The 23,964-nt window shown below is 38.5% G+C and overlaps 2 protein-coding genes across 4 annotated transcripts in view; one reads left to right on the forward strand and one right to left on the reverse strand.

Annotated features, from left to right (window-relative positions):
* Positions 1 to 17,079, forward strand: part of ATP8A1 (ATPase phospholipid transporting 8A1) — a 101,182-nt gene extending 84,103 nt beyond the window's left edge. For all 3 annotated transcript variants that reach the window (XM_036381478.2, XM_054514509.1, XM_036381477.2), the window contains 4 exons: positions 3,950 to 4,038; positions 4,434 to 4,526; positions 12,176 to 12,267; positions 12,598 to 17,079. In XM_036381478.2, coding sequence (XP_036237371.1) covers positions 3,950 to 4,038; positions 4,434 to 4,526; positions 12,176 to 12,267; positions 12,598 to 12,695 — 372 coding nt within the window. In that variant the 3' untranslated portion in view covers positions 12,696 to 17,079. The remainder of the gene's footprint in view (positions 1 to 3,949; positions 4,039 to 4,433; positions 4,527 to 12,175; positions 12,268 to 12,597) is intronic.
* Positions 17,080 to 18,226: 1,147 nt separating this feature from the next.
* SHISA3 (shisa family member 3) lies at positions 18,227 to 23,447 on the reverse strand. Its single transcript, XM_036382703.1, has 2 exons — positions 23,153 to 23,447; positions 18,227 to 22,322 (listed from the first exon to the last, which is right to left on the reverse strand). Exons 1-2 carry the CDS (start codon positions 23,445 to 23,447, stop codon positions 21,871 to 21,873), a joined length of 747 nt encoding a protein of 248 aa, XP_036238596.1. The 3' UTR covers positions 18,227 to 21,870.
* Positions 23,448 to 23,964: the final 517 nt, after the last annotated feature.

Here is a 23,964-nt window from a genome sequence, read left to right on the forward strand (position 1 = left end):
TTGCAAGAACATTGAAATAATTCAACAATAAAAGCTAGGCTTTTCCTTCGTAGTCCAAAATATTTCCCATCCTCAGCAGAAGGCCCTTAGAGGCATTATCCTACAGTTTTAGCACATTTTCATCCCCCTTCCAAGTTTTCCAAGCTTGTCTTTTAATACCTGTGAGTCTTTACAAAACAAAAATCAGTAATCTGTATGTCTTCCTTTCTATACCTATGTGAACATCTTGTTTAGGGAGAAAAGTTTCAGTGTACTTTTGTGGAGAATATTATTACTTTTTAAAAAAAGTGATTTATTGATGATTTTTTTAAGTTAATCAGAGTTCATCACATAAAACATATCCATTTTAGTCATCTGTCCTCACCTAGGAGCCTAAAACTATGTTACCATTCTGATACTAACATATTTTAACTATTTAATAATTTATATTTAAAGTTTTCTTTTTGTCTTTCACTTCAGGGGTTGTCTAAGGGGTTTTTATTTTTCCGTTTAATTCCCAATAGGTAGCTTCCATTTTTACTCCTCAAACCTTCACGTTTAATTGTACTTGGTCTAGTAGCAGACATTTACTCATGAGCCAGAATCTGCTATTCCCAGATATACTTCAAAGATCCTTCTCCATATTCAGTAGTTACATTCTCATTCTCTCAAACAGGAACAGCAGAGCTGATCTTTGAACTGCCTAATTTATCTTCTCTGCTTCCAGTGGTCTGTCTTGGTTAATGTACCTAATAACCAGAGATCCTAATAGAGAGGAACTTAATTCTTTGCAATTCTAAGTAACACAGTTCCTAATTAAAAGGAGCTAAAAGATGTTTTTTAAACTCTACATAGCAAAGACTAGAGGCAATACACAAACTTACTTGTAGGAAATTCATTGCACTGGAAGTTAATGCAGATCTGTTTTAGTACTACAACAGTAAGTACTTTGGCATATATGAAGGCAAACACATGCACATTACTACTACTAATGAAGTTTTTTCAGTAGGTTGAAAAGAGAAACTTTTGCTGGTTTGATGATGTTGAGGTATTTTATAGCTTTGTAGTTTATAGGAAGGAGATGTATACCTAGATGGTACTTGAAATAGATTAAAGGGTGAACTTTTCTGCAGCAAGAATTTTACCACTGTTTTCATCTTTCTCTTCTCATTTTTAAAGGCTTTCTAAAATCTGAGCCAGCTGTTTTGGCAGATCATTTCATAATGAGGAAAAAGCAAATATTCTCTGTTCATTCTGACATGTAATTTCCTAACACTACATCTTCAGCAGTGCTTTAAAAATGTTTTGCAGCAAGGATTTCTTGTCTGCCACTAAATCATGAAAAGGAGCATTCCTCAGCAATTCTTTCTTTTTTGAAAAATGAGAACCTATATAAAAATCTAAACTTAAAAAAATGCTAATTATTTAGAAAGTCTTAATATTGAGCATGAGCTACACACACAACAAATTATTTATCTTCCCTGCAGGATTTGTAAGTCCTACAATAAACTGGGCTTCCCAGCTCTCATTTTGGATTACTTCTGAATTCCCCTGGGAGCCACTTTTGTGGCAGATTCCATTTGGTTTCACAAGGCCTAAAGGGGGAAGACTTGGCATAGACCACAAATCTCTCACATTAGGAACAATTTGTAAACCACAAACAGAGGCAGCCAGAGTCCGTCCCCAGAACAGGCTGCTCCTGTTAGTGCCATTGTCTGAAAGGGATTGGTTTGCCATTTCCCAGATGACCTGCCTATGTGTAGAGAGATGTGAAAAGTTAGAGACAAAAATGTTTTCTACAGAGTGAGGGGGGAGCTTTCTTGTACAGAAAGGAAGGAAATACCTCTGTGGGATTTTATTTTTTCCCCTCTTCATCCAAAAAATACAAAGAGGGCCTCTGTCTTTAATGCGAATGTCGGCTTTAAATCTTTTAGGTTTGGATTAACTCTGTAAAAGAAAAAAAATCTGACAGGCTTTCAAATATGACGCAAAAAAACTTTTTTTTTTACCTCAATTCATGTTGTTCATTTGTAAAGCCAAAGGCTGGATGGAGTGAATAGTAGGCGCCAGTTGTTCCTTCATTCATAGTTAGCATTACAATGGTCAGAATTAACATCCTAAGACCTACATTATCACTTTTGCTGTTTCACCAGCAAACATTTAATACCAGGTGGCTAACACAAGGACAGCTCTTTGCTATGTTCTTATAAATTAAAAAATGTTGTTAATAATAGGAAGGAATAATCATAATTAGTTCAAATTCTATTATTATGCTTTTTTCTTGTTTTTAAGGGAACTGTCTATCTAATTACTAGTTAATTGTAAAATGTCTTGCAAAATGCATTTATGATAGACATTTCCTATTAGCTCCTGTTCTAGAAAATTAGTATTTCATCAAATATGTCAAGAGTCAGGTTTTGCTTATAAAGTGACTGCTAATTCATTTTTCTCTCTAATACATTTCCTCCTGATACAAAATTTTCTCCTTTTTTTTTCCCTTTTGAAAATATGAATTGTTTTATTCTGAACCTGCTACTGCTCAGTATTTACACCTTTGCTGGCAGCTGTTGACAGAAGTAGTTAGTAGAACATCAGAGCAATATCTATGTCCTTTTAACATAGTCATGGGAAGGTTACCATATTTTTAAAGTACATTCTAATGCTTTCCAAAGAATCAATGTCATTAGGAATTTGGATACAAAAACAAGGTAAATTGAACTTTTTGCTTATATGAGAATTAGGGTTTTTTCTGAAAATAATTAATTTCTATTTTCATATATTAACTTGAGTATAATTCTTAAATGTTCATGTATGCATGTTGAGAAATTAGACTTCAGCTACTCCAAACTGTCTACTATTTGTCTGCTAATTAAAACTAGTAACATTCCAGCTTATTTATTTTACATACTGAGGCTTTAACCTGTGAAAGAAATTAGTCTCCAAGTAATGAAAGAAAGGATTTGAAACTACACTACGCTACTGTTGTGTAGTGATGTTACTTTCAACCTCTCTACAATCAAATTACATTATAAAATTATTTCTAATACTGACTGCAATTCAAACCACTAGTAACATGCTTCAGTAAGTATTTATCATACTCTTTGCATCCATCATATTATCAATGTAGACATTTCAATGTGAATTACAAGGGTAAAGACATTTTTTCTTTGATGTCCATATATTGTGATGTTTGTTTTGGCCATTCAATATGTTTTACTTTTTAGTATTTCTAGAGACCAAGTTGTGAACAGAAGAAATTCCAATGTATTACATATAGTGGTGTACAGAAAAAACAAATACACAGAAAAAAAACAACTACGTGGTTTTCAAATATTTCACCATGTATTAATGTGTTAGATTTTCATTTAACGATATGTTGCATATTTTCATAATTACATAAATAGTTGTTTCCTTATTTCTCATTTTTAAGCAATCTGATTAACAGGAGTCTGTGGCAGTGTGGGAACTGTGGTACAACGAGTTCTGTGGGAGAAAACTTTGATCGAAGTTATATTGCAGGGTAATTGTAACAGTGTCCAGTATCCAAATGAAGAGTCAGAAACTGTTATATCCTGTTAGAGTAGATTGCACATTGAAAAGCTATGCTCATAATGTGTTGAGAGAGTTGGAAAAGGGTGGATTTTTGATAAATCTGATTTTAACGGAAAAGCCTGTAATCATTACAGTGCTATGGAGCAGCATTGTGGAGGGGTGATTCCCCCACGCAAAGAGCTAAGCACTGTATCTTTCTACCAGCTTCTAGACCTGAAATAGTGCTTACTATTTACTGGATTTATGTTGCAACTCAGGGGATTTCAGAAAGGAGTTCAAGTTCTATTTCACATTAGTCAGACTAGAATGATTCATTTAAATTTGCTTTTGATAGCCTCCACAAACTACTTGATATTTCTAAGATTTTTTTTTTGCTAGTTCTTGTCATGACATCCTGTTTTGTGCATTTTCTCTTCAGGCAGCTATGATGTTCAGCTCTGGAGTGTTTTGGATGGGACTTCTGTGTATTCCTATGACAGCTTTACTTCTTGATATAGTATACAAAGTGTGAGTACGGAAATGCCAGTGTTTACAGAAGAGAGTACTGACTTTTAAATGTGTATTCTAATTACTAATATAATAAAAAACAAATTAAGATAAATTCTGGTGATTTTATAAAATTCTTTTTTACCATCTTTGTCTTTTAAAAACTTTATTACAAGAGTTATTACTATTTTAAATGTTCAAATAATTGTAGTGTTTTATTAATAAATATTTTCTATTTCTAATTTGCAATAACAGATGATAAAATATGTTCTTTAGATTTGTTTTTTGATATTTCTCCTTAGTTTTAAGTCAGGGAAAATGGATTTATAAGTTGAATATTTATATAAGCATTTAAAGTATCTGTTGTTATACTTTCAAGAAGAGTAAGTCTGGCAGTATTTTGTATGTACTTACAGAGTAAAGAGAGCTACTTACAAGACACTGGTAGATGAAGTTCAGGAGTTGGAAGCGAAGTCTGAGGATCCTGGGGCAGTTGTGCATGGCAAGAGGTACAGTAAAATTATGTAGAACATTTTCTTAAAAAACAAAGCTAAATATTTTTAGCTGTATACATGTATCAAAGACAAAAGGCTATTTTTCAAAAGCTGTACAAATGAAAAGCATCTGTGAAGGATCTTCAGGTCTACTGAGCCTATGTGTTTTTTCATAGGCTTACATAGAATTTTTACCAAAAGCTTTAACTGATGTGTTTCTTTGTAGCTGACTGGTTTCTGGTTCTTATGTATAGAACAAGCTTGAGGTGCAATTTTAATTCTGTGACTTTTGCCTGTGTTAACAATTAACTCACAAACAAAATAGAAGAAAATGGGTTAGAACAAAATAAGTTTAAATCTGCATCATTTTCTAGTATAGCCGTAAACAGGGCCTAAGCACAAAAACAAAAATTAAATTCTATAAAAGCTGCTCAGTAGCATAGGAAAAAACAAAAAATGTATCTAGTATTTTCTGAAATTGAATATAGCAAGCTGGTTTTGTATTTAATTCCAGTCCAGAGCAAACTAATTTGATTAACCTGTATGAAGTAAGTAAAATTTTTAACTTACAAGAATTCCCTTGTTATGTCCTCTTTCATGGCCCAGGCAGATAATTTGAAAAGGGAGAAGGTAAAACTGAACAATTGGACATTTTCTAAATGTAAACTCAGCATAAAGGTGTGCACTTACTAAAATATTTCAGACTTTTTAACCCCAAGCTGAACTTGTGGCAAGCACTCGCTGAATGTATGAGATGACAAAATCCCCCTCTCCCCCCCTTCCAATTCATTAGTGCCATCTGGCTGAGCTAGACCCTTCTTTTCTTGTCTTCATTTTCGTGAGTTTTGTGAAGTCTAAAAAAAAGCCAAAACTGCTGATACTTGATTTTCCTGTTCTTTCTTTTATTTGGACTGCTGTTCTTTTAGTATCTTCATGGCAAAAAGCATAGCCAAGAAGGCTTTTTACGTACCAAGCTATGCACAGCCACTTCTTTTACTATAGGTTCAATTTTCAGAAGGTACCTTTTGTTCATAAAGATACTTTAGCAATCTTATTGTATCCCTCTTCCAATTCAGCGGGAATCAGTTTACTAGGATTTACCAGGTTGAGATCAAGTTACATCAGATACCAAGGTGATAACCATCATTTTTAATGGGGCAGTATCCAGCTTGTGCGAGCGCTTTCACAAGAATGTTTTGTCTCTAGTTGGGTTCATCTTTCCTGGTAACAAGGAAGTGGGGTTATGGAAGCTCATTCTGCCAGCCATGGAACACCTAGTCTGGTGTGGTGGGTTACAGAAGAGGACACACCTGCATGCTTTTGGGCTCTATATGCTGTTTTTGTAGCAGCAGCTTCACACTGGAAGTACTGTAGAATCCCCTAGTTGGTGGCAATTCCTCCTTCGAGCTTACTTTTCCTTCATCACTGCAAGACCTAACCATTGCTTGCAAGAGTAAGTTCTCTTGCTTTTAAAGGTGATGTAAATTGATTGCTTCAGATGCTTTTCTCCAGTGGCAGTGGTCATTCAAGCAGATTGAGGGAAATATCTTCCTCCAAATTAACCCACTCAACTATCAGTGTGCTGAGATTTGAAGCAATGTATGCTCTGTCCTCTTTTGCAAAGAGCAAAATCTGTAGAAGTATGAGTTGCAGAAAAGAAAGCAAACATTACTACTGGATGGTGCTAAAAGGGGAACATCTTGTGGGTATAGAAAAAAGTAAGGTAACCTACCTTTTCAGTATTTCGTACTTGCATTCCCAAAACTTCCCTTGTATTCTCAATTCAGCTGCTTTAACTTCAGTTATCTAGGCAGGATGCTTTTCCCTCATTCTACACACAACATGTGTTCCAAAGCCCTTCTTATATAGGTAAAATGAACTTGGTGTTTTCACCACTGCTTTTGTAATTATCTTTTTATCCCACAGTTAAATAGTTATGAGGGCTCCATGACAGCTGTTTAGTTACCTGCCAGAATATCTTTCTTAGATCTAATTCTTCTCCACAAAGTTACTTTTAAACCAGTATTTCTAAAGGATACAAGCATTCACCTTATATGCAAATCACTGGATGTTACACAATACACTATCTCTCAAGATTTTATCCCCTCCATTATTTTTTTAATGTATTAAAATTCAGGTGATAGAGCCAAAATTTTACCTTTTATGGAGAAACTATTCATTGTTAAAGAAATGGTCTGATGAACTGACTTACTTGCATCTACAAAAATTTGATTCAAATTTTTTAAATACTCTTGAGTCTCCTAAATTGCAGAAGCTCAGATTAATTAATTACCAGTACAGAGTAAGTAGTTAAATGGGTGAGGAATGTCCTCTCCATCTGTTTAAGATATGTACATGAGACTTTCTTATTCTAGTGTGTGCATATCTGTGGGAGTACCTTTTTCTGTTATAACAGAAAAAGGGATTTGTTCTCATTAAATGCCAAAAAAACCTAAGAATATATAAATCACTGCATGATTAAAAGATAACTGGGAAACAGTGAGAAAGATAACTCAGAAACTTTTCTTCTCTGTCCACTCCCATCTTAGAAATACTACAACTCAAAATAGAAGTCTCAGCTTCCACAGATAACAGGTCAGGATTCTTGTATTGGATAGCTATTGTAATCAGTGTGTATCTGAATGTTTACTGAGAAGGGGACCTACAAGAAAGCCAGGAGATTTTATAAGGGTATGTAGAGATAGGACTGAAAGAGGTTAGGTTTAGTTTAGATACTAGGAAGAAATTCTTTACTGTGAGGGTTACAGGAATTCATAATACAATAATTTTTTCTATAACTGTGTTTAATTGCCTGTAAAGGTATACATCTCATGTTCAAAATTAGTTAATATTCTGCTTGTCCATATAGCTACACATAATGAATACAGGCATTTAGTTCCTGTGATCTAACATTGGTTAATTATAAAACCATGTTTTATTGGCTTCATATGTAGATATTTAGATATGCTTTTGAATGGCAACAGGGTGATTTATAATAGAGAGCCCACAAAATTTCAAGTCTAGAAAAGGAACAGAATTTAATACTTGAATAGCTGAAATCACTTTTCTCAAGTGTATTTTCTATGTATTTTGTGTTTTCTCTACCAGCAATCAGATCTGTGCAGTGGAAACTTCATTATACATTAACTAAGACATGTGCCTACTTCATGTTCTTGTAAAAGTTTAAGGTAGTCTTTTCACTGCCTAGCATTTAAGCAATGAAATGTGGTGAAATGAGGAGGAACATCAATAAGACTTTCACATTGGACTTCCAGAGGGCAGACTTTGGCCTATTTAGGAGACTTGTTAAGAGAGTTACTTGGAAAGCAGCCCTTGGAAGCAAAGACTCCAGGAAAGGTGAGCATGCTTCAAAACAGAGATCTTGAGGGCACACGAACAGACTGTCCCTGTGTGCCAAAAGATGAGTCGACAAGGCAGACATCCAGCCTGGATGGGCAACGAGGTTGTGAAGGAACTTAGGAATAAAAAGAGGATGTATCATCTTTGGAAGGAGGATCAGGTCTCTCATGAAGTATTTCAGGGGATTGCTAGAGGATGGAAGAAAAAATTAGGGAGGCCAAAGCTCAGTTCAAACTTAATTTGGCAACTTTTGTAAAGGAGAATAAAAAATGTTTTCATAAATGTATTAATGGCGAAAGGAAGTGTAAGGTAAGAACCTTTGTTCTCTATTGGATGAGGGAGGGAACTCAGTAACTGCAGATGAGGAGAAGGCAGAAGTCCCTGATGCCTTCTTTGCCTCAGTCTTTAGTGGGAAGATGGCTTGTCCTCAGGACAACTGTCCTCTTGGGTTGGTTGATGGTGTCAGGGAGCAGAATGGTTCCCCTGTTATCCAGGAGGAGGCAGTCAGAGAACTGCTGAGCCACTTGGATGTTCATAACTCTATGGGCTCAGATGGGATCCATCCCAGGGTGATGAGGGAGCTGGCAGATGAGCTTGGGAAGACACTCTCTATCATTTACCAGCAGTCCTGGCTCGCTGGGGAAGTTCCAGATGACTGGATGCTGGCCAATGTGACACCCATTCACAAAAAGGGTGGGAAGGAGGATCCTGGTAATTAAAGGCCAATTACAGCCTGACCTCAGTACCTGGTATGGAGGTTTATGGAACAGTTTATATTGAGTATCATCACACAGCACTTACAGGAGGGCCAGGGTATCAGACCCAGTCAGCAGGGGTTTAGGAGGTGTAGGTCGTGTTTGACCTGCCTGGTCCCCTTTTATGACCTGGTGACCCACGTGGTGGATGCAGGAAAGGCTGTGGATGTTGTGTACCTGGATTTCAGCAAGGCCTTTGGCACTGTCTCCCACAGCACACTCCTGGAAAAGCTGGCAGCCCATGGCTTGGACAGGAGCACTCTTTGTTGGGTTAGGAACTGGCTGGATGGCCTGACCCAGAGAGTGGTGGGGAATGGTGCCGCATCCAGCTGGGGCCAGTCACCAGTGGTGTCCCTCGGGAGTCTGTGCTGGGGCCAGTTCTGTTCAATGTCTTTATTGATGACATGGATGAGGGTGTTGAGTCTTTCATTAGTAAATCTGCAGATGACACTAAATCTGCAGATGACACTAAGCTGGGAGCGTGTGTTGATCTGTTGGAAGGTAGGAGGGCTCTGCAGAGAGACCTGGAATGGTTGGATGCGTGGGCAGAGTCCAATAAGATGACGTTTAATAAGTCCAAGTGCCCAGTCCTGCATTTTGGCCACAATAACCCCCTGCAGCACTCTAGGCTGGATGGTGTGGCTGGACAGTGCCCAGGCAGAAAGGGACCTGGGGGTGCTGCTGGTTGACAGTTGGCTGAACATGAGCCAGCAGTGTGCCCTGGTGGCCAAGAAGGCCAAGGGCATCCTGGCCTGGATCAGGAACAGTGTGGCCAGCAGGAGCAGGGAGGTCATTCTGCCCCTGCCCTCTGCACTGGCGAGGCCACACCTCGAGTGCTGTGTCCAGTTCTGGGCCCCTCAGTTTGGGAAGGACGTTTAGATGCTTGAGCGCATCCAGAGAAGGCAACGAGGCTGGAGAGGGGCCTGGAACACAAACCCTGTGAGGAACGACTGAGGGAGCTAGGGATGTTCAGCCTGGAGAAAAGGAGACTCAGGGGTGACCTTATCACTCTCTACAACTTCCTGAAAGTTGGCTGTAGTCAGCTGGGGGTTGGTCTCTTTCTCCAGGCAACAACTGACTGAACCAGTCTCAAGCTGCACCAAGGGAAATATAGGTTGGATGTTAGGAAAATGTTTTTTATACAAAGGGTGATCAAGTACTGGAATGGTCTGCCTGGGGAGGTGGTGGAGTTACCATCCCTGGATGTGTTTGAACAAAGACTGGATGTGGCACTTGGTGCCATGGTTTAGTTGAGGTGTTCAGGCATGGGGTGGACTCAATGTTCTTGAAGGTCTCTTCCAGCCTAGCGATTCTGTGGTTCAATCTGAACATTCCATTCGGAAATACAAGCAAGGAATGATGGTACCAAGAATGGTACAATAGACATGCTAATGTTTTAAATAAAACATTTTTTATTTAATTTTTAAGTTTTTATTTATGGCAAACATTTCGTAGGAATTTTCTGATTTCAACTCACATAAATAAGGATTTCACAGATGTATTGCAAAGGAGATGCAGCTGATAACTAAGGGTAACTAAGTGTATCCATAGTCTTCCACCTCCTTGGCTTCCAGGTTTACATGAAAATACTGATTTATTTATTCAGTCTCTGTATTCTTACAGTTTAGATTTCAGTCCCTAATTTTTTATTAATGCTGTCACTTAAACAGTTTACAGCTCTGAACTAAAAAAGAAAGCTCCTACACAGTGTAGAGGAGCAAGCAGAATGAAAAAAATCCCCAGAGACTTAGCTTAGGAAAGCACTGAGAGTAAGATGTGTTTCAGTACTTCAGCCTCTCCTTTCTTGATTCAGTCAGCAGATGCCTCCTACCTTCCTGGAATTGGTACCTAATTTTTTTTCTCACAAGGGAGTCTCATTACATCTTTTCATTCAAAACATGGCCACAGAAGCAGTTTTCCCTGCCTATCACCTTACCCTGTAGATTTTCCAGTTAGCATTCCTCTGTGGGTGTGGAAATAGTAGGTTTATTTTCCTTTTCCAACTTAGAAAAGCCAAGCTTTCACCATATGCTTTAACCACCAGACTAGAGGGGAACAGAAAGATGAGATAAACCATTAGTCTCTCCAGCTCTAAACAGTGATTCAGCTTCATATATAAATGTAGAGTCACTTAAGGAAGAATGAACATTTCTAATTTAGTGGCTTGAATGGTAATCTAGTAAGGAAAGCAGTCTAGTTCCCTTCCTTGCACCACTTAGTCTGGTTGATAGCCTGGGAAGTTAAGTCTGTTGAGCTAATTGACAATAATATTAAAAAGTGATTGTAGTAATCAAAACTTGGTAACATGAGGCGTGTGAAATCTGTTTTTCTTACTACATCATTGCACAAGAGACATCTTTGCTAATCTAGCAAAACTGTAGCAATATCCAATCACTGTGTACTCACATTATACATAAGATACATCTCTTTTTTAATTGAACTAATTTTAGACCGGTTTACATTGAGAGGGGGCTGCATTTTTCAGCATTTGAAGTGTTTAAGTGATAGGTTGGTATTTCTTGAAACACAGGCTGTAATTCACAGTGAATATCAGATCAAGAGAACAGAAGAGTTTTTTGGGTTTTTTTAATATAGTCCCTCGCACATATTTAATATGTTATTAAAACTGTCAGATTTTGAAATTTTTCTTAGCTATGGTTCATGTACCTGGTATTTATTTAGTAATGTATGTTCCTATTAGAGAGAACTTTAGTGCAAGAAAGACAGAAAGGAAACCCAATACCTTTTGCTACTTATTTCACTACAGTTTGCAGCATTTGGCTGACTCCTGAGTCTCAATTTAAAAAATGTTTAATGCTTCTGTTTTCCACTTGGGCTGAAATGGGGAGTACCTTGAGTCACACTAAAGGTACCCAAGTGTGCACACACAACAACACAACAAACTCAGTAGTGCTGGGAAGGAAGGAGATGGGCTGAGGTGGCCAACCTTAGCAGCAATAGTAGTCTGTTTTTTGGGTATGATCTCCAGAAAAACACCTAGAGTTTCCTGGGAGAAGCTCCTTTCTAGAAAAATTTTCATGGAAATAATGTTTCTGTACACACAGCTGATAACCATGAACGTGGCTTTCCTTCCACTCATTTCCCATCCCTTTGGGGTACTGTGTCAATAGAGGCTGGGAACACTTTCTATGTAGGATAAAAAAGACTAATTCAGCCGGGCGCTATTCAAGCTGTGCTACATTAAGGAAGACGGTGCCTTCCTTTTACATTGTGTGTTTCTAAAGGAGTCACACTCAAAGGTTCACAGTATTATTCATTTATTTGTGTTGTCAGCACACAGCAGTGTTTCAAAAAGATATTTTGCCTGCACTGTAACAAGTAAAATCATTACCAGGGGTCAGAACTTAATAATCTGTCCTCGTGCAAGCTTTTAATCATCATCTTAATAATTCATTAGGCACAATATAGAAAGAAAAAGGAGGGTGGACATTTCTCATTTAACAATTAATTCCCATTGAGCAGACTCAAACATAAAGGGATAGGGTAATTAGTAAGTAAATATTTTTCATGTGTCTACTTTCTCTCTAGCTTAACTGAAAGAGCCCAACTACTGAAGAATGTTTTTAAGAAGAACCACGTGAACTTGTATCGCTCTGACTCTTTGCAACAAAACTTGCTTCGTAAGTGTTCACTGACAGAAAGTAATATCCATTAATAACAGCAGTAAAAATCTGCCTTTCACTGCATTTATTTATAGCAAAAGTGCAGTATCCTAAACCCATTAGACCATATTCTTTGTGGTTAAGTTGCCCTTCATGCCTAAGGTACTGTGCAGAGCTCTTTCTGCTGTTTTATAACTGCAAAATTCTGTAAGAAATGGCACAGTATTTTAGTTACTGTTGAAAATAGGTTTATTCCCTTCTGTTCACCTTTAAGTTGCTTTTATTAAAGTTTTAAAAAAATTAAAATTATGGAACTTAATTTGTTTCTATTTCACTTTATATCTGCAGATGGCTACGCCTTCTCTCAAGATGAAAATGGGATTGTTTCCCAGTCTGAAGTCATAAGAGCTTATGATACCACAAAGCAAAGGCCTGAGGAGTGGTGAAGGAACACAGCTGGACATCTAGGCCTTAGTTGTTACTTTTGTGAGACAGGCTACTAGATCTTTGCTGGGAGCTGTGACCATGGTCCAGTTATCAGACACTCAAAGATCTATGATGGTCTTGTTCCATAAAGTTTGGATTTATGTATTCAGTAGACATAAGCACTGTGCAACTATACTGTAACACACCATCTCTAAATTTTTAACGAGTATTTGCTTAGCCTTTGTAAACAGATTGGAATTTACCTTGTATCTTGCCAGCTTGCTTATTTTACAATGAATTTGGATCAATACTGGTCATACACTGGAAAGGCAGTGGTCAGATTGCTAAATGTACTTTACATTGACAGATCAACTAGCATCTGTGAAGGTTTTTAAGTGTTAATATATTTAAATATATTTGATAACAAGCCTTTGATTTCAACAAGTGCTGAAAAAAAACCAGTATCTTAATGGTGTTAATTCACCTTCTTTAAGAAAGATTTTGAGTCAAGATGCTCATAGATGTTTGTGTCAAACTAATCTAAAAACATTTGCCAAAGAAGTTCCATAAATGTTTTCTGTTAGAAACAATTTGAAAGGAAACTATCTCCAGTCCTGATCTCAGAACTGCATGCTTGAGTCTCCAAACTTGAGGAGAAGGTATAGTGAGTCTAATTTGAGTGGCCTTTTTGGCATTTGCTTTCAAAACTGCAAGTCTTTGCACCTTTGGCCTTATACAAGCTTTCCCCGTATTTTCATTTAGTATTGTGTATGTTGAATATGGCTGCCAACTTGTATAATGGAGTACACGTAATACTTTATTCAATTTTTAAGAATTGCTCTGCCTTACTTCCCTTTAGCAAACTTAATTATTTTTGTGATGCTTAGTTGTATCTGCTTATATTGTAGGTTCAAAAGAAAGTTTGTTTAAACTTATTTTTTAAAATTAATCAAATTTTCCACATTTTTATACTAGGATTATTTGAAATGCATACATTGAAATACAGAGCAAAGCATGCCCTTCGCTAGTCTGTGGTATGTACTGGTTTATTTGCACTAAAGTCACTTCCTATAAAGGTGTGAAATACATTGCAGCAGTCTCTTTACAACTTATTTGTCATGTAGAATACTTATATACTCTCACCTTTAATTAAAATGGAGAGGAAGTGACTGCAGGAAAAGATACACACCTGGTATGAGGGAAAAAAAAAGAGGCAGTATTAAATGAGAACATTGTGATACATGCTTTAACTAGTTATACTTGGTATTTCTCAACTTACCATCCAACAACCGTCAGGTTTCAAACTAAGAAAGGCTACTTGAACTTTAAAATTTAGCTAATTCTTGCCTCTCTTTAGTCCATGTTTAATTCTGGGTTTAAAGGTCACCACAATTACATTAAAAATACAATTTTCTATAGTAGCAGTTGGTATACTGTTTAGTAAATTTTTGTGAATTGCATAGGAATTATCTCTTTTTTCCTTTCAATGGAGATCAACGGGATGGAAAAGCAGAACAACAATATCCCTAGTGATCTGTTCAATTAAGTATTTTACTCTTTGCTCTCCAAATCATAACCAGTCATCCAGTCCCATCTTTTCTCTGCCCTCCTTCATTTGTCATTATGAAAGGTGACTTTACCTCCTTGCCTTTCATCTAGCTAAATGTTTAACATGTAATTAATCTCACTATCCAAGTTTCTTATCCTCCATTCTGAGAGAAACTTAAAAATACACAGAGAAAGCCCAGCAGAAGGCACTATATGAAAGTACATATTTAGGAAGGTGTATCAGTTGCAAGGCAGTCTGCATTTCATGTGCCTGCTATGCAGTGTCTTCCTCTCACTAGCCTGGAGTGATCTCTAAACAGCAGGCACAAGGAGAAAGGGAACTAGAAACAGTACTGCCAGTCATTCATGCAGACAAGAACTGCCTTCAGAAAAGCCATTGCAGGCATAGATAAATAGATGCATCAATATGGGAGGGCCAAATCACTTGACCTAAGGCAAGAAAAAATTCAAGGGCATGCCCCTTTCCTAAAACGGGGATCCCTATTTGCTGTCATCCAAGGGACAATGACCACCTTCAAAACATTTCTGAAATTAACCATGACACTGTTGCTCCTTTTTAATCTTTCTGTGTACTTAATTCATATAAAATTAATCTATACATAGTGTCATAATGGGCAATTTTTTTTCTGTTCTAATTGGTTGAATTGCTAATTATGCAGATACAGATTAGAATACACTGTGAAATACATGCAGTGAGATATTTACATGATCTCTTATTCTTCCTATGAAATAAAATTCTGTTTTACCACTGTAATACAGTTTGAAGAAAACAACACACAGTACATCCCAAATTAACTACCTTAAAAGGGAAGAAAATCACTGAAACAACTCTAAGATCTTAAATTCAGACTAATTTAAAGGTTTGTAAGATAATCTTATCACAGCATTTCATGCTTTCATTTTTTCAGAATTTGAGGAATATTTCACAAAGTGCATTTTTTTACTACTTCTGATGAATTTTTCCCCTGTCTTGTACTTTTTCTGATAATTAGTGGTTGAAAGATACCACTTCTTAAAAATAGCAAAAAAGACAAATGTGGCAAAAACAGTGGGTTTTGATTGCTCATACAATTCCATTTTAAAATACAAGATTATCTTCTCTATGTGTGCCCATTTTTAAATCAGGCCAAGTATACAATATGTACTTTATTTTCATGTTAAGTACACAGTAATATAACCTAGTTCCATCCTGTTAGTATGTCATACCTTTGTTAAAATAAGGGGATTCTGCTGATGTTTGTTTAAAGGAAAAAAGAACAGTTGAGGTGGAAATGCTCATAACAATGCCTCTGTTCTTACTGTTCCAAAATTCAAAAGTGTATTAAATAGAGAGTTCACGTGGACTTTTCCATCTCTTTCATGGGCACTGCAAGTTAGTATCAAAAATTTCCATCTAAAAGATGAACCTGTGCCACTAAAAAATCGGGTATCTTATATAAATACTTTTCCTTGATTATTTTTAAATATATACATACATATATATAGAAATTATTCAAAAGAGTAACTGGAAACAAATTTTAACAAACCTATTGACAATTTGTATCTGGAATTTTTTCTTGCCATTTCCTAATTTTACACATATTTTTGCAAAGCAGTTTCAACAGATTTATACTTAGTCATCATTCTATTTGTATAAAATGATAAATAAAATATTTTGAAACACTAAGAGATAGCTGAAGATTCTTATATGTCCACATGCATCCATAAAATTCACCTTGTTACAAAGATGAGCATTAAGTGTCTTAAGATGTGTATCATGACATTTGAACCCATCTTGAATGATGAGTAATTTGGAATATGTGTTAAATTTAAGGAGAAAAGTTTTTCCCTTTTTTTCTTGTGTATTGTGTAAAACCAGTTGTAGTTCTGATGAATTTATCATTCTGTCTGCATGAGGCACTATTTCTAAGTGTTCTGAGGCGATGCATGGTGGTTGTTGATCCCTGTTTTTTAATGCCTTCGTTAAAAGTCTGCTCATAATATATTGAGAAGCTAGTGCTGTGTAAGCAAATGAGTTTGTCAGTTCAGCTTCCTTGGTACTGGATGTTTTCACTGGTTACAAAACTCCACAAATAAGTTTCTCCTTCCCCTCTCTGCCCTCGCTCCCCCAGTTTCCTCGCTGTTAACCAATAGATCTTTATTAAACAAAGGAATATTTTAGCATTCCAAACCTGGTTCCTGCTTATGCAAACCACTGCTCTTATAGGGTTCAACTGGACTGCTTGTGAGTGTAAGGACTACTCATCTGAGCAATGATGTGCAAAGTTGGGCACTTTTGAGGGTTGATACTGAAATAAAAGTATTTCCATGTAGAGTGTGATTTGTAATTGCAAAGCTGTGACCAGAACAAGTTTGTTTTGTTGGGGTTTTTTTTAAGTCATATTTTATGGTGTTTTTTTAATGTAGCATAGAAGCCATAAATGCGTTAATATTGTTTTTCTACTTCAACATAATTTTTCATAACGATTTTCGGAGTTTGATTGTATTAACCGCTGCAGAAAGCGGTCAGTCTGAAACAGCAAAATTTGCATTCAAGATGAAGTGAGGTTTTACAGCTCCACTAAGCCATTACTGCTGAAACTGTTGTGGAAATTGTGAAGCTGCATGAATGAAGATTTTTTGACTCGGTGTTTTTGGTAGTTTCTCAGGTTTAGTTTTAACTGGATGTTAAATGCACTGTGTTTTTTAAATAGTTCTTTTAGTAACACATTCAGTTCTATGCAGTGTTAAATGTCATTTGGCATTTGGTGAATGTGCATGTTTTGAACTGCAAATTTTAAATGTTTTGTCATTTAATTGTTAAAAAATGAATAAACTTTGCCATTAAACTAAGAAGCTTTATTGACTTTATTGGTTGGAAATGTTAGGGATTGCTTTCAGAGGAAAACATATCTCATCATTCTTGGGTTTGAATACTTTAAAATTAGACATACCAGAAATATTACTTCACAAATATTATCAAGTTCTTGCATTTTTTAAGGTGTACTGAAAAAGTAGAAAATTGGTTTAAGGTTTGTTGGGGTTGGGTTTTTTTTTTAACACTTTTTTGGAGATATCTTTTTCAGTTCTCATGTGAAGTCTTGAAGTCTAGAAAAGTTCAAAAAAATTTAAGGAGCACAGGAATCTGCAATTTGGTGGCTTCCAGCCAAGCCTTAACATACTCTGGTGCTGATACCCTATTTTGAAAGAGAAGTATGTATCACAAGAATGGTTAAAGTAGGAATAAGGAAACGTCACCTCCCTTTTCAGACAACAATGGTAAATACTGTATCCTTTGGCTTTGATAGTAGCTGGTATTTCTTCCCTCTAACAGAGCCCACCACTGAAAAAAATCAGTATTTTACGACCTTAACTGAGTTTTGGTAGTAGCTGGGTGACTCATTTTTATATGTACACTAGACAATGAATTTATTTTGTATTCTGTCCAAACAGGTTTGATAATGTGCTAGTTTCACAAGATCCAGCCTCTAGTAGCAGAGCTAGTATAAGGATATTCCACCTGATAATATTTTACATCTCTCTTATACTGGCAGTCATGAGGCCATTGAAATTATTAATTTTGTAATGCAGTTTATAATGATCCAGGCTTCCTCTCAAATCCTTTCCCTTCTTTCTTACAGCAAACATTATTTTTAAGATAAAATCATTTCACTAACCTGATTCACACTATAGCCTCCTGAATTTGCACAAGCCATAGATGGAAAGAATAAAAGAACAGAAAGGCATTTCCTTGTCTGCCTTTGCTAATGAAAAGAGGATAGCATGGAATTATAGCTTTGGTGTCACTGTGAGTCAAAAACTTTATGTGATATGAGTGGCTCCCTCAAAAGCAGACTCATCGTTCAGAGGAGTTCAAGTCCAGACAGTACATTGCAATAGGAAGCAAAACAGCACTGAAAACCAGCTTCAACTCCTTAATGCTCCTTAATGTTCCTTAATGTCCTTATGTCAAGCTGCAACTGAGCATTAATGACAAAATACCTTTGAAATTGTCAGGTTTTTTTATTCCAGTGGGATTAGTATTACCAATAATCCGTGAGTTTACATAGCCACATACTGTACTGCTTACCTAGTTTCAAACAGCATCCTTCAGACATTCTTGCAAGTACTTGTAATGTTTTTCCTAGCACTGGAAAGTCTTGATGCATTTTGGAGATACACACTTCAGAATCCCAAATTGTGGAAACACAGAACAAGTGGCCAGTGTTGCTCATTATCCACAGAAGGCTTGGGTTTCATCTAAGTCATTACCAGTTAATGGCAATCAAAGCCTTTGTAGCATCGTATGTGAATGACAGTATTCAATTTAATGAGTGTGAATATTCTTTCGTTTTGATTTTAAATTCTTGTAGTGCTAGTAAAAAGGAGTATGAACTAAATTCAGAATTCCAAGAGAAATAGTTAAATCTACTTTGTTAACATGGCAGTAAAGCAAGTACTGCCTGTAAATGTTACTTCTGATAGTAAGAAACGCTTTCAGTTCAAGCATACATCCAGCCCTTCAAACCGTTTCATTAGTCATTAAAGTGCTATCACAATGTCCTTTCTGTTCTGTCTGCAAGTTTTAGGAAAATTTCCTGTTCCTATAAATCATAGGAGTATCTAGTGCCAAAAGGCTCTTTCCATTAGGAAGGAAATTCAGCATTCTCGCCTGCACACCAAATCCGTCTGGGTCGGAAACTACTGGCACAGGCAGAATTGTTTCTATCCATGGGTTTTATTCTGGCCACCTCCTTTCCTCTCCCTTCAGCTATGTGGGTCACTGCTACTGTAACTACATGAACAATAATAGATTTTTTTTTTAATTTATAGTTTCTTCTTTGTCTATCTGCAGATGGTGCATAATCCCCACCTCAACTATTTTACAGGTAGCACAGCACAGCTATTTTCACTACACCTGATCTTTCCCACCCTTAGAGCCACATCTGCAGGATTTGTTGCAGTCTGGCTCCTGATCTGTGAAATACTTAGCACTCTGTAAACTTACAGACTTATCTAAGTCTATTTCAATGAAATTTTTCCTGTGTGTCAAGTTCTTCAACCATTCTATGAGGACAAACCCATTATGCAGCATCAGGGGAAGAAAGGAAGTGGCTCAGAGGGGTCTCTCTGCTAGGCTGAGTTTCTTGCTATATGGCAAACAGCACAGCTCTCTTTAGGCTGAATTGTCATTGACATTTAAGGCTGCATGCAAGTGTAGCAAAAATCTGTCCCTGTGTTAAAACATTAATAACTGACTGCAGAGCCCTCTGAGACCATCACACTGAAGCAGCCTGGCCTGTACAGCACCAAATGGTAATGGGCAGTGACTGAGCCAAACTCTCAACTTTGCTGTGTAGTCTTTCTTTCAGGAAAACACTGAATTTCAGCCACTCACCACCTGTGTCAGTGGCTCTGATGACTAATTGCTCTTTAAAGGTACATAAATTGCCCCTTTTTAGTTAAAAGTGATCAAATTTCTGCTTCCAAAATGGGTCTGTGTTGCCTTGGTTTACTAGATAAAGACTTCTTCTAATTGGAGATTACCTATAATTTGTAAAAAAATACCGTTTAGTTGGTTTGCTGTTTCTGCTGTATACAGGAGTGATCAGTACATCTCACAGTATGCTTCTGAACAAGACAGCTGATGCATCTTGAAATATTCAATGATTTTTCAAAACAATTACTTGACAAACAGTCCCATCCATAGCCATTCAAAATACGCAGTGAAGAGTCCTGTGGAATCTTACCAAAGGCAAGCAAAATTTTTCTTTCTTGAAGATTGTTTCTACAATAAAATTACAGGCCAGAATTTAACTTTTGATTCATTTCCTGAATACTTAAAATCTAATTTTTAGTATCTTGCAAAACATATACACATCTGTGTTTCATGATTTGCGTTGTAATTAGCGACTACAGCATTCAAGCTAGAACCTATTACTTAAAACATCATTGTATAGAACTTGTCTTTTTGCATTTCTAGCAGTATTGTTTGCTGGATTATAATGTTACTTGTGTGGTTAAAAACTTATTAAAAGTTATTTTGAAAAATTTGTGTCATAACTGCTGATCACTAGATATTTGCTATGAAAAAAGTATTCAACTCTTGAGAAAGAATCAATGAAGCTTTTCTAAACTACTTGTTAGATAGGTCAGCTATAATGTACTTCAACAGATCCTACACACAGGGAGTTTGAGGCTGATAAAATAGGAAAGCTCAGCCTCTGATATTGTAGATTCTGATGCACAGAATGACTTCAGTTTTTCACAAAAAACAAGTATACAGAGAAGCCCTTTAATGACTGCATTTTTTACTTGTGTATTTTCCATTTGCTTACTGCATGTATTTGGTTTAGATGCTTTTTTTTCTTCTTCCATTTGGTTTGTTGGTTTACTTAGGTGAAGGAATGTAGAAGGGCAAACAGAATTTATTCCTAGCGCAGGATGTTTAATCCAAAATACCCAACTAATCAGTGTCGTTTTCAACACTTTTTCACTGCAGCTGCATGTAAAAAACATAAATGAATCTATTAGTCTGCTATATAGTCAGAATTTTATATTATATTAAATCTGCACAACAGGTGCAGGTAAAGTTGTAAATCATTTTAAAAAGCAGAATAAACTATTTTAACAGGAAAAAAATACAAAAGAGTTACACCAACCAAATTCAACAACCACTACCTGTACAGAGTCATACTGATGACACAGCTTTTCAACCACACAGTTTATTGGGTTGGTTTTTTTTTGCGTGTTACTACTAAATAATTAGTGATGTCAATGGTGCAAATGCATTTTAAATTACAAACTTGTCTTTACATTTTATACATGGCTAATTTTACAAACAGAACTTCATGATCAGTTTGTCCAACTTACACTTGCTGAGCAAAAAGCTGACAATAAATACTTCCTTCTGAAGAATACTTTAGTAGACCGCTATTTTCAGAGTTTTATGTGGAGAAGTTATTGGTGATATTGCTGAATACATTCTGCTTTCCTCACAGATAATTCGGCTATGTGAGACTGTCTGATCTTCAACTAGCCTAATTACTACTAGTTTTATCTACCATCATTAAAGTTTACTAATGCAAATATGCAGTGTAAGTTCAGATAGATTATGTGTATTTTTAAAAAAACCTCTGCATTTTATTATCTAATAAAAATTCTTCCTCTCTTACTTTCATTGCTCATGGAAGTGGTAAACAGAGGTTTTCAAGGATCCTCATTAGTAAGTATTACTCCTGTCTTACTTCTCAGGCTTGTTGCTGCTTTATAGAACAAGTTCGATTATTATCAGTGGAAAGCAGCCACTGTTTGTTAACTAAGTTAACTGCATTAGGGTAAAATGTCATTTATAACACTGAGTACCTTCATCCCAACATGGTTCTTTTACTTGTCTCTGAACACATTCTGCACAAGTTAGGCAGAGCAGTCCTGTTTTAGAGCAACTGTTTGGAGTGTTTTACAATTCCTTTGTAAGTGTGATCCAAGTTAAGGAAATGCAATCTCAAGTGAGACCCCTCACTTTTCAAGGGCAACTCACCCACAGGAACAGTTCTGACTTCTGCAGCCACAGAGCACATCAGTGTGACACCCAACAGCAGCAGCCCCTGTGGTCGCAAAGGTTGCATTACTTCTTCATGAGTTCCTTCAGCTCTGAGTAAAATCAGAGCAGCTCTTCCCAACCAGGGCAGGCTCTGGCTGGAGAGGATACCCAAAGTATGGCGGAGACACCAGAAATCCCGATGGCTGGGTCAGGTGGACTGTGTGGGCTGTCTGGAAGCAGCCAGATGTGTAGGGTGGAGGTGAGGACGGCACAAGGCAGCCTGGCTCTGCCCGGGGGAAGGAGAACCTGCGAACCGAGCTGCTGGTCGAACTGGAACTGGTCGCGGTGCTGGACTGCCTGGATGGGGTCCTGAAGCTTGTGGAGGCCAAGATCATGGGAAGAGTCTCGGTCTGATAGCTCCGCAGAGAAAATCGGATGGGCTGTGACGGCTGTTTAGGTCTTAAACATGTGCAACAATAAACTGCTACCAGCGAGCCCACGATAATGAAGGCAATAAATATTGATCCAACAATGAGGAATGGAACGTAGATTGGTTCTGGGAGAAGAAAGAAGAAGAAAAGCCATGCAAATTAGCCCACTTAAGTATCAGGTTTTCTGTGTAGAAATAAACTCCACAGTGTTTATGAAGCCCCACATTATTTCAGTCCCAATAATGTACCAATCTGCTCAGAAGACAGAGCACCGTTAGCATTGAAACAAAATCAGAGTTTAAACCCCGTAGGTTCCAGTAAAAATTTATTTCTGTTACAAAGTTTTAATAGTTACCAAAGGTAAAGGCTGTCTACATCGTGTCCCCTTCACTGGTTCTTGGTAGGTATAGCTCAAGAATCTCACTCCTCTCCCCCTCCCTCGTCCCCCAAATAGCCGGGACTGTGCAGTGTAACAGCTTGAATCTGCAGGTGAAGCTCAAATGCTGCAGATACTATTAAATCGCTTCCTTTACTAAGGTGGAAGATAAGCGCAGAGCGTGTGACTTGGGAAACCAGTCTCTGTATGCGCTGCCGGATTTCTTTTGTTTGGGAAACTGACGGCCGCTAGCACGGTGAGCTGCGCGGGCAGAGCACCGGGGCCCACTCACACCTCCGGCAGCAGTTTAGACAGACACAGCAGAATTTGCCGATGTGAACTTGAAATACAAGTGCACCATGCGGTCAGGAGGGATCCTGCTGCCGGTGCCCTCGGGAGCGCGGAGCTGCGGCCCCCGCGCCCCCGGGCTCCCGGTCCGTCCCGGCGCGGGGCCGCCCCGCAGCCGCACCTGAGCGCACCTGGAGCCGCGCCCGCCTCCAGCCCACCCCGCATCGGCCCGGGGGATGCTCCGCGGGGACCGTCTCCCGCCCGCCTCGGGACCCGCGGCCGGGCACTCACGGGCGGTGACTCCGGGCTCCGAGGGTTCCCGGTCGTTGGTGCAGCCGCCCTGCTCCAGGCGAGCCTCGGCGGCGGCGCAGCAGTAGCGCAGGGCGCAGGAGCCGCAGCAGATGGTGGCGGCCGCCGTGTCGAAGCCCTCGGGGCACTGGAAGCCCTCGTGGTAGCCCCCCTGCCCGTCCACCCAGCCGTGGCAGTACTCGCCGCCGCCGGGCTGGCCCCCGCCACCGCCGCCCAGCAGCCCCAGCAGGAGGCAGCGCAGCAGCAGCCGCGGCAGCGCCCGCCGCCGCCCCGCCATCTCCCCGCCACCGCCGCCCGCCCGCCCGCCCCGACGGGGCGCGCAGGGGGCGGCCCCGGGTGCCGTGCGGGGCCTCCTGCGCCGCGTCCGGGGGCTGGGAGGCAGCTCCCACAACACAGACACCCTCACACACACCCTCACACACACCCACCCGCGCACCCTCACATACCCTCATACAACCCTCGCACTCACACACCCCCACATACCCTCACACACCCCTGACACTCACACACCCACCCTCAGACACCCTCACACTCCCCCGCTTACACACCCTCACATACCCTCACACACACACACACACACACTCACACACACACTCACACTCACACACACACTCTCACGCACACACACACACTCACACACACTCACACTCACACAAACACTCACACACACACTCACACACACGCTCACACACACACTCTCACGCACACACACACACTCACACACACACTCGCGCGCACACACTCGCACACACACTCACACACACACACACACACACACACACACACACACTCAC

Source organism: Molothrus ater, chromosome 4 (assembly GCF_012460135.2).
Source record: "Molothrus ater isolate BHLD 08-10-18 breed brown headed cowbird chromosome 4, BPBGC_Mater_1.1, whole genome shotgun sequence".
In the NCBI taxonomy this organism is placed as follows: domain Eukaryota; kingdom Metazoa; phylum Chordata; class Aves; order Passeriformes; family Icteridae; genus Molothrus; species Molothrus ater.

Coding starts and splice junctions, on each gene's coding strand:
- SHISA3 (XM_036382703.1), bottom strand. CDS start 23,447: ATGGCGGGGCGGCGGCGGGCGCTGCCGCGGCTGCTGCTGCGCTGCCTC. Junction 22,323..23,152: donor GGAGCCCGGAGTCACCGCCC/GTGAGTGCCCGG, acceptor TTCTTCTCCCAG/AACCAATCTACGTTCCATTC.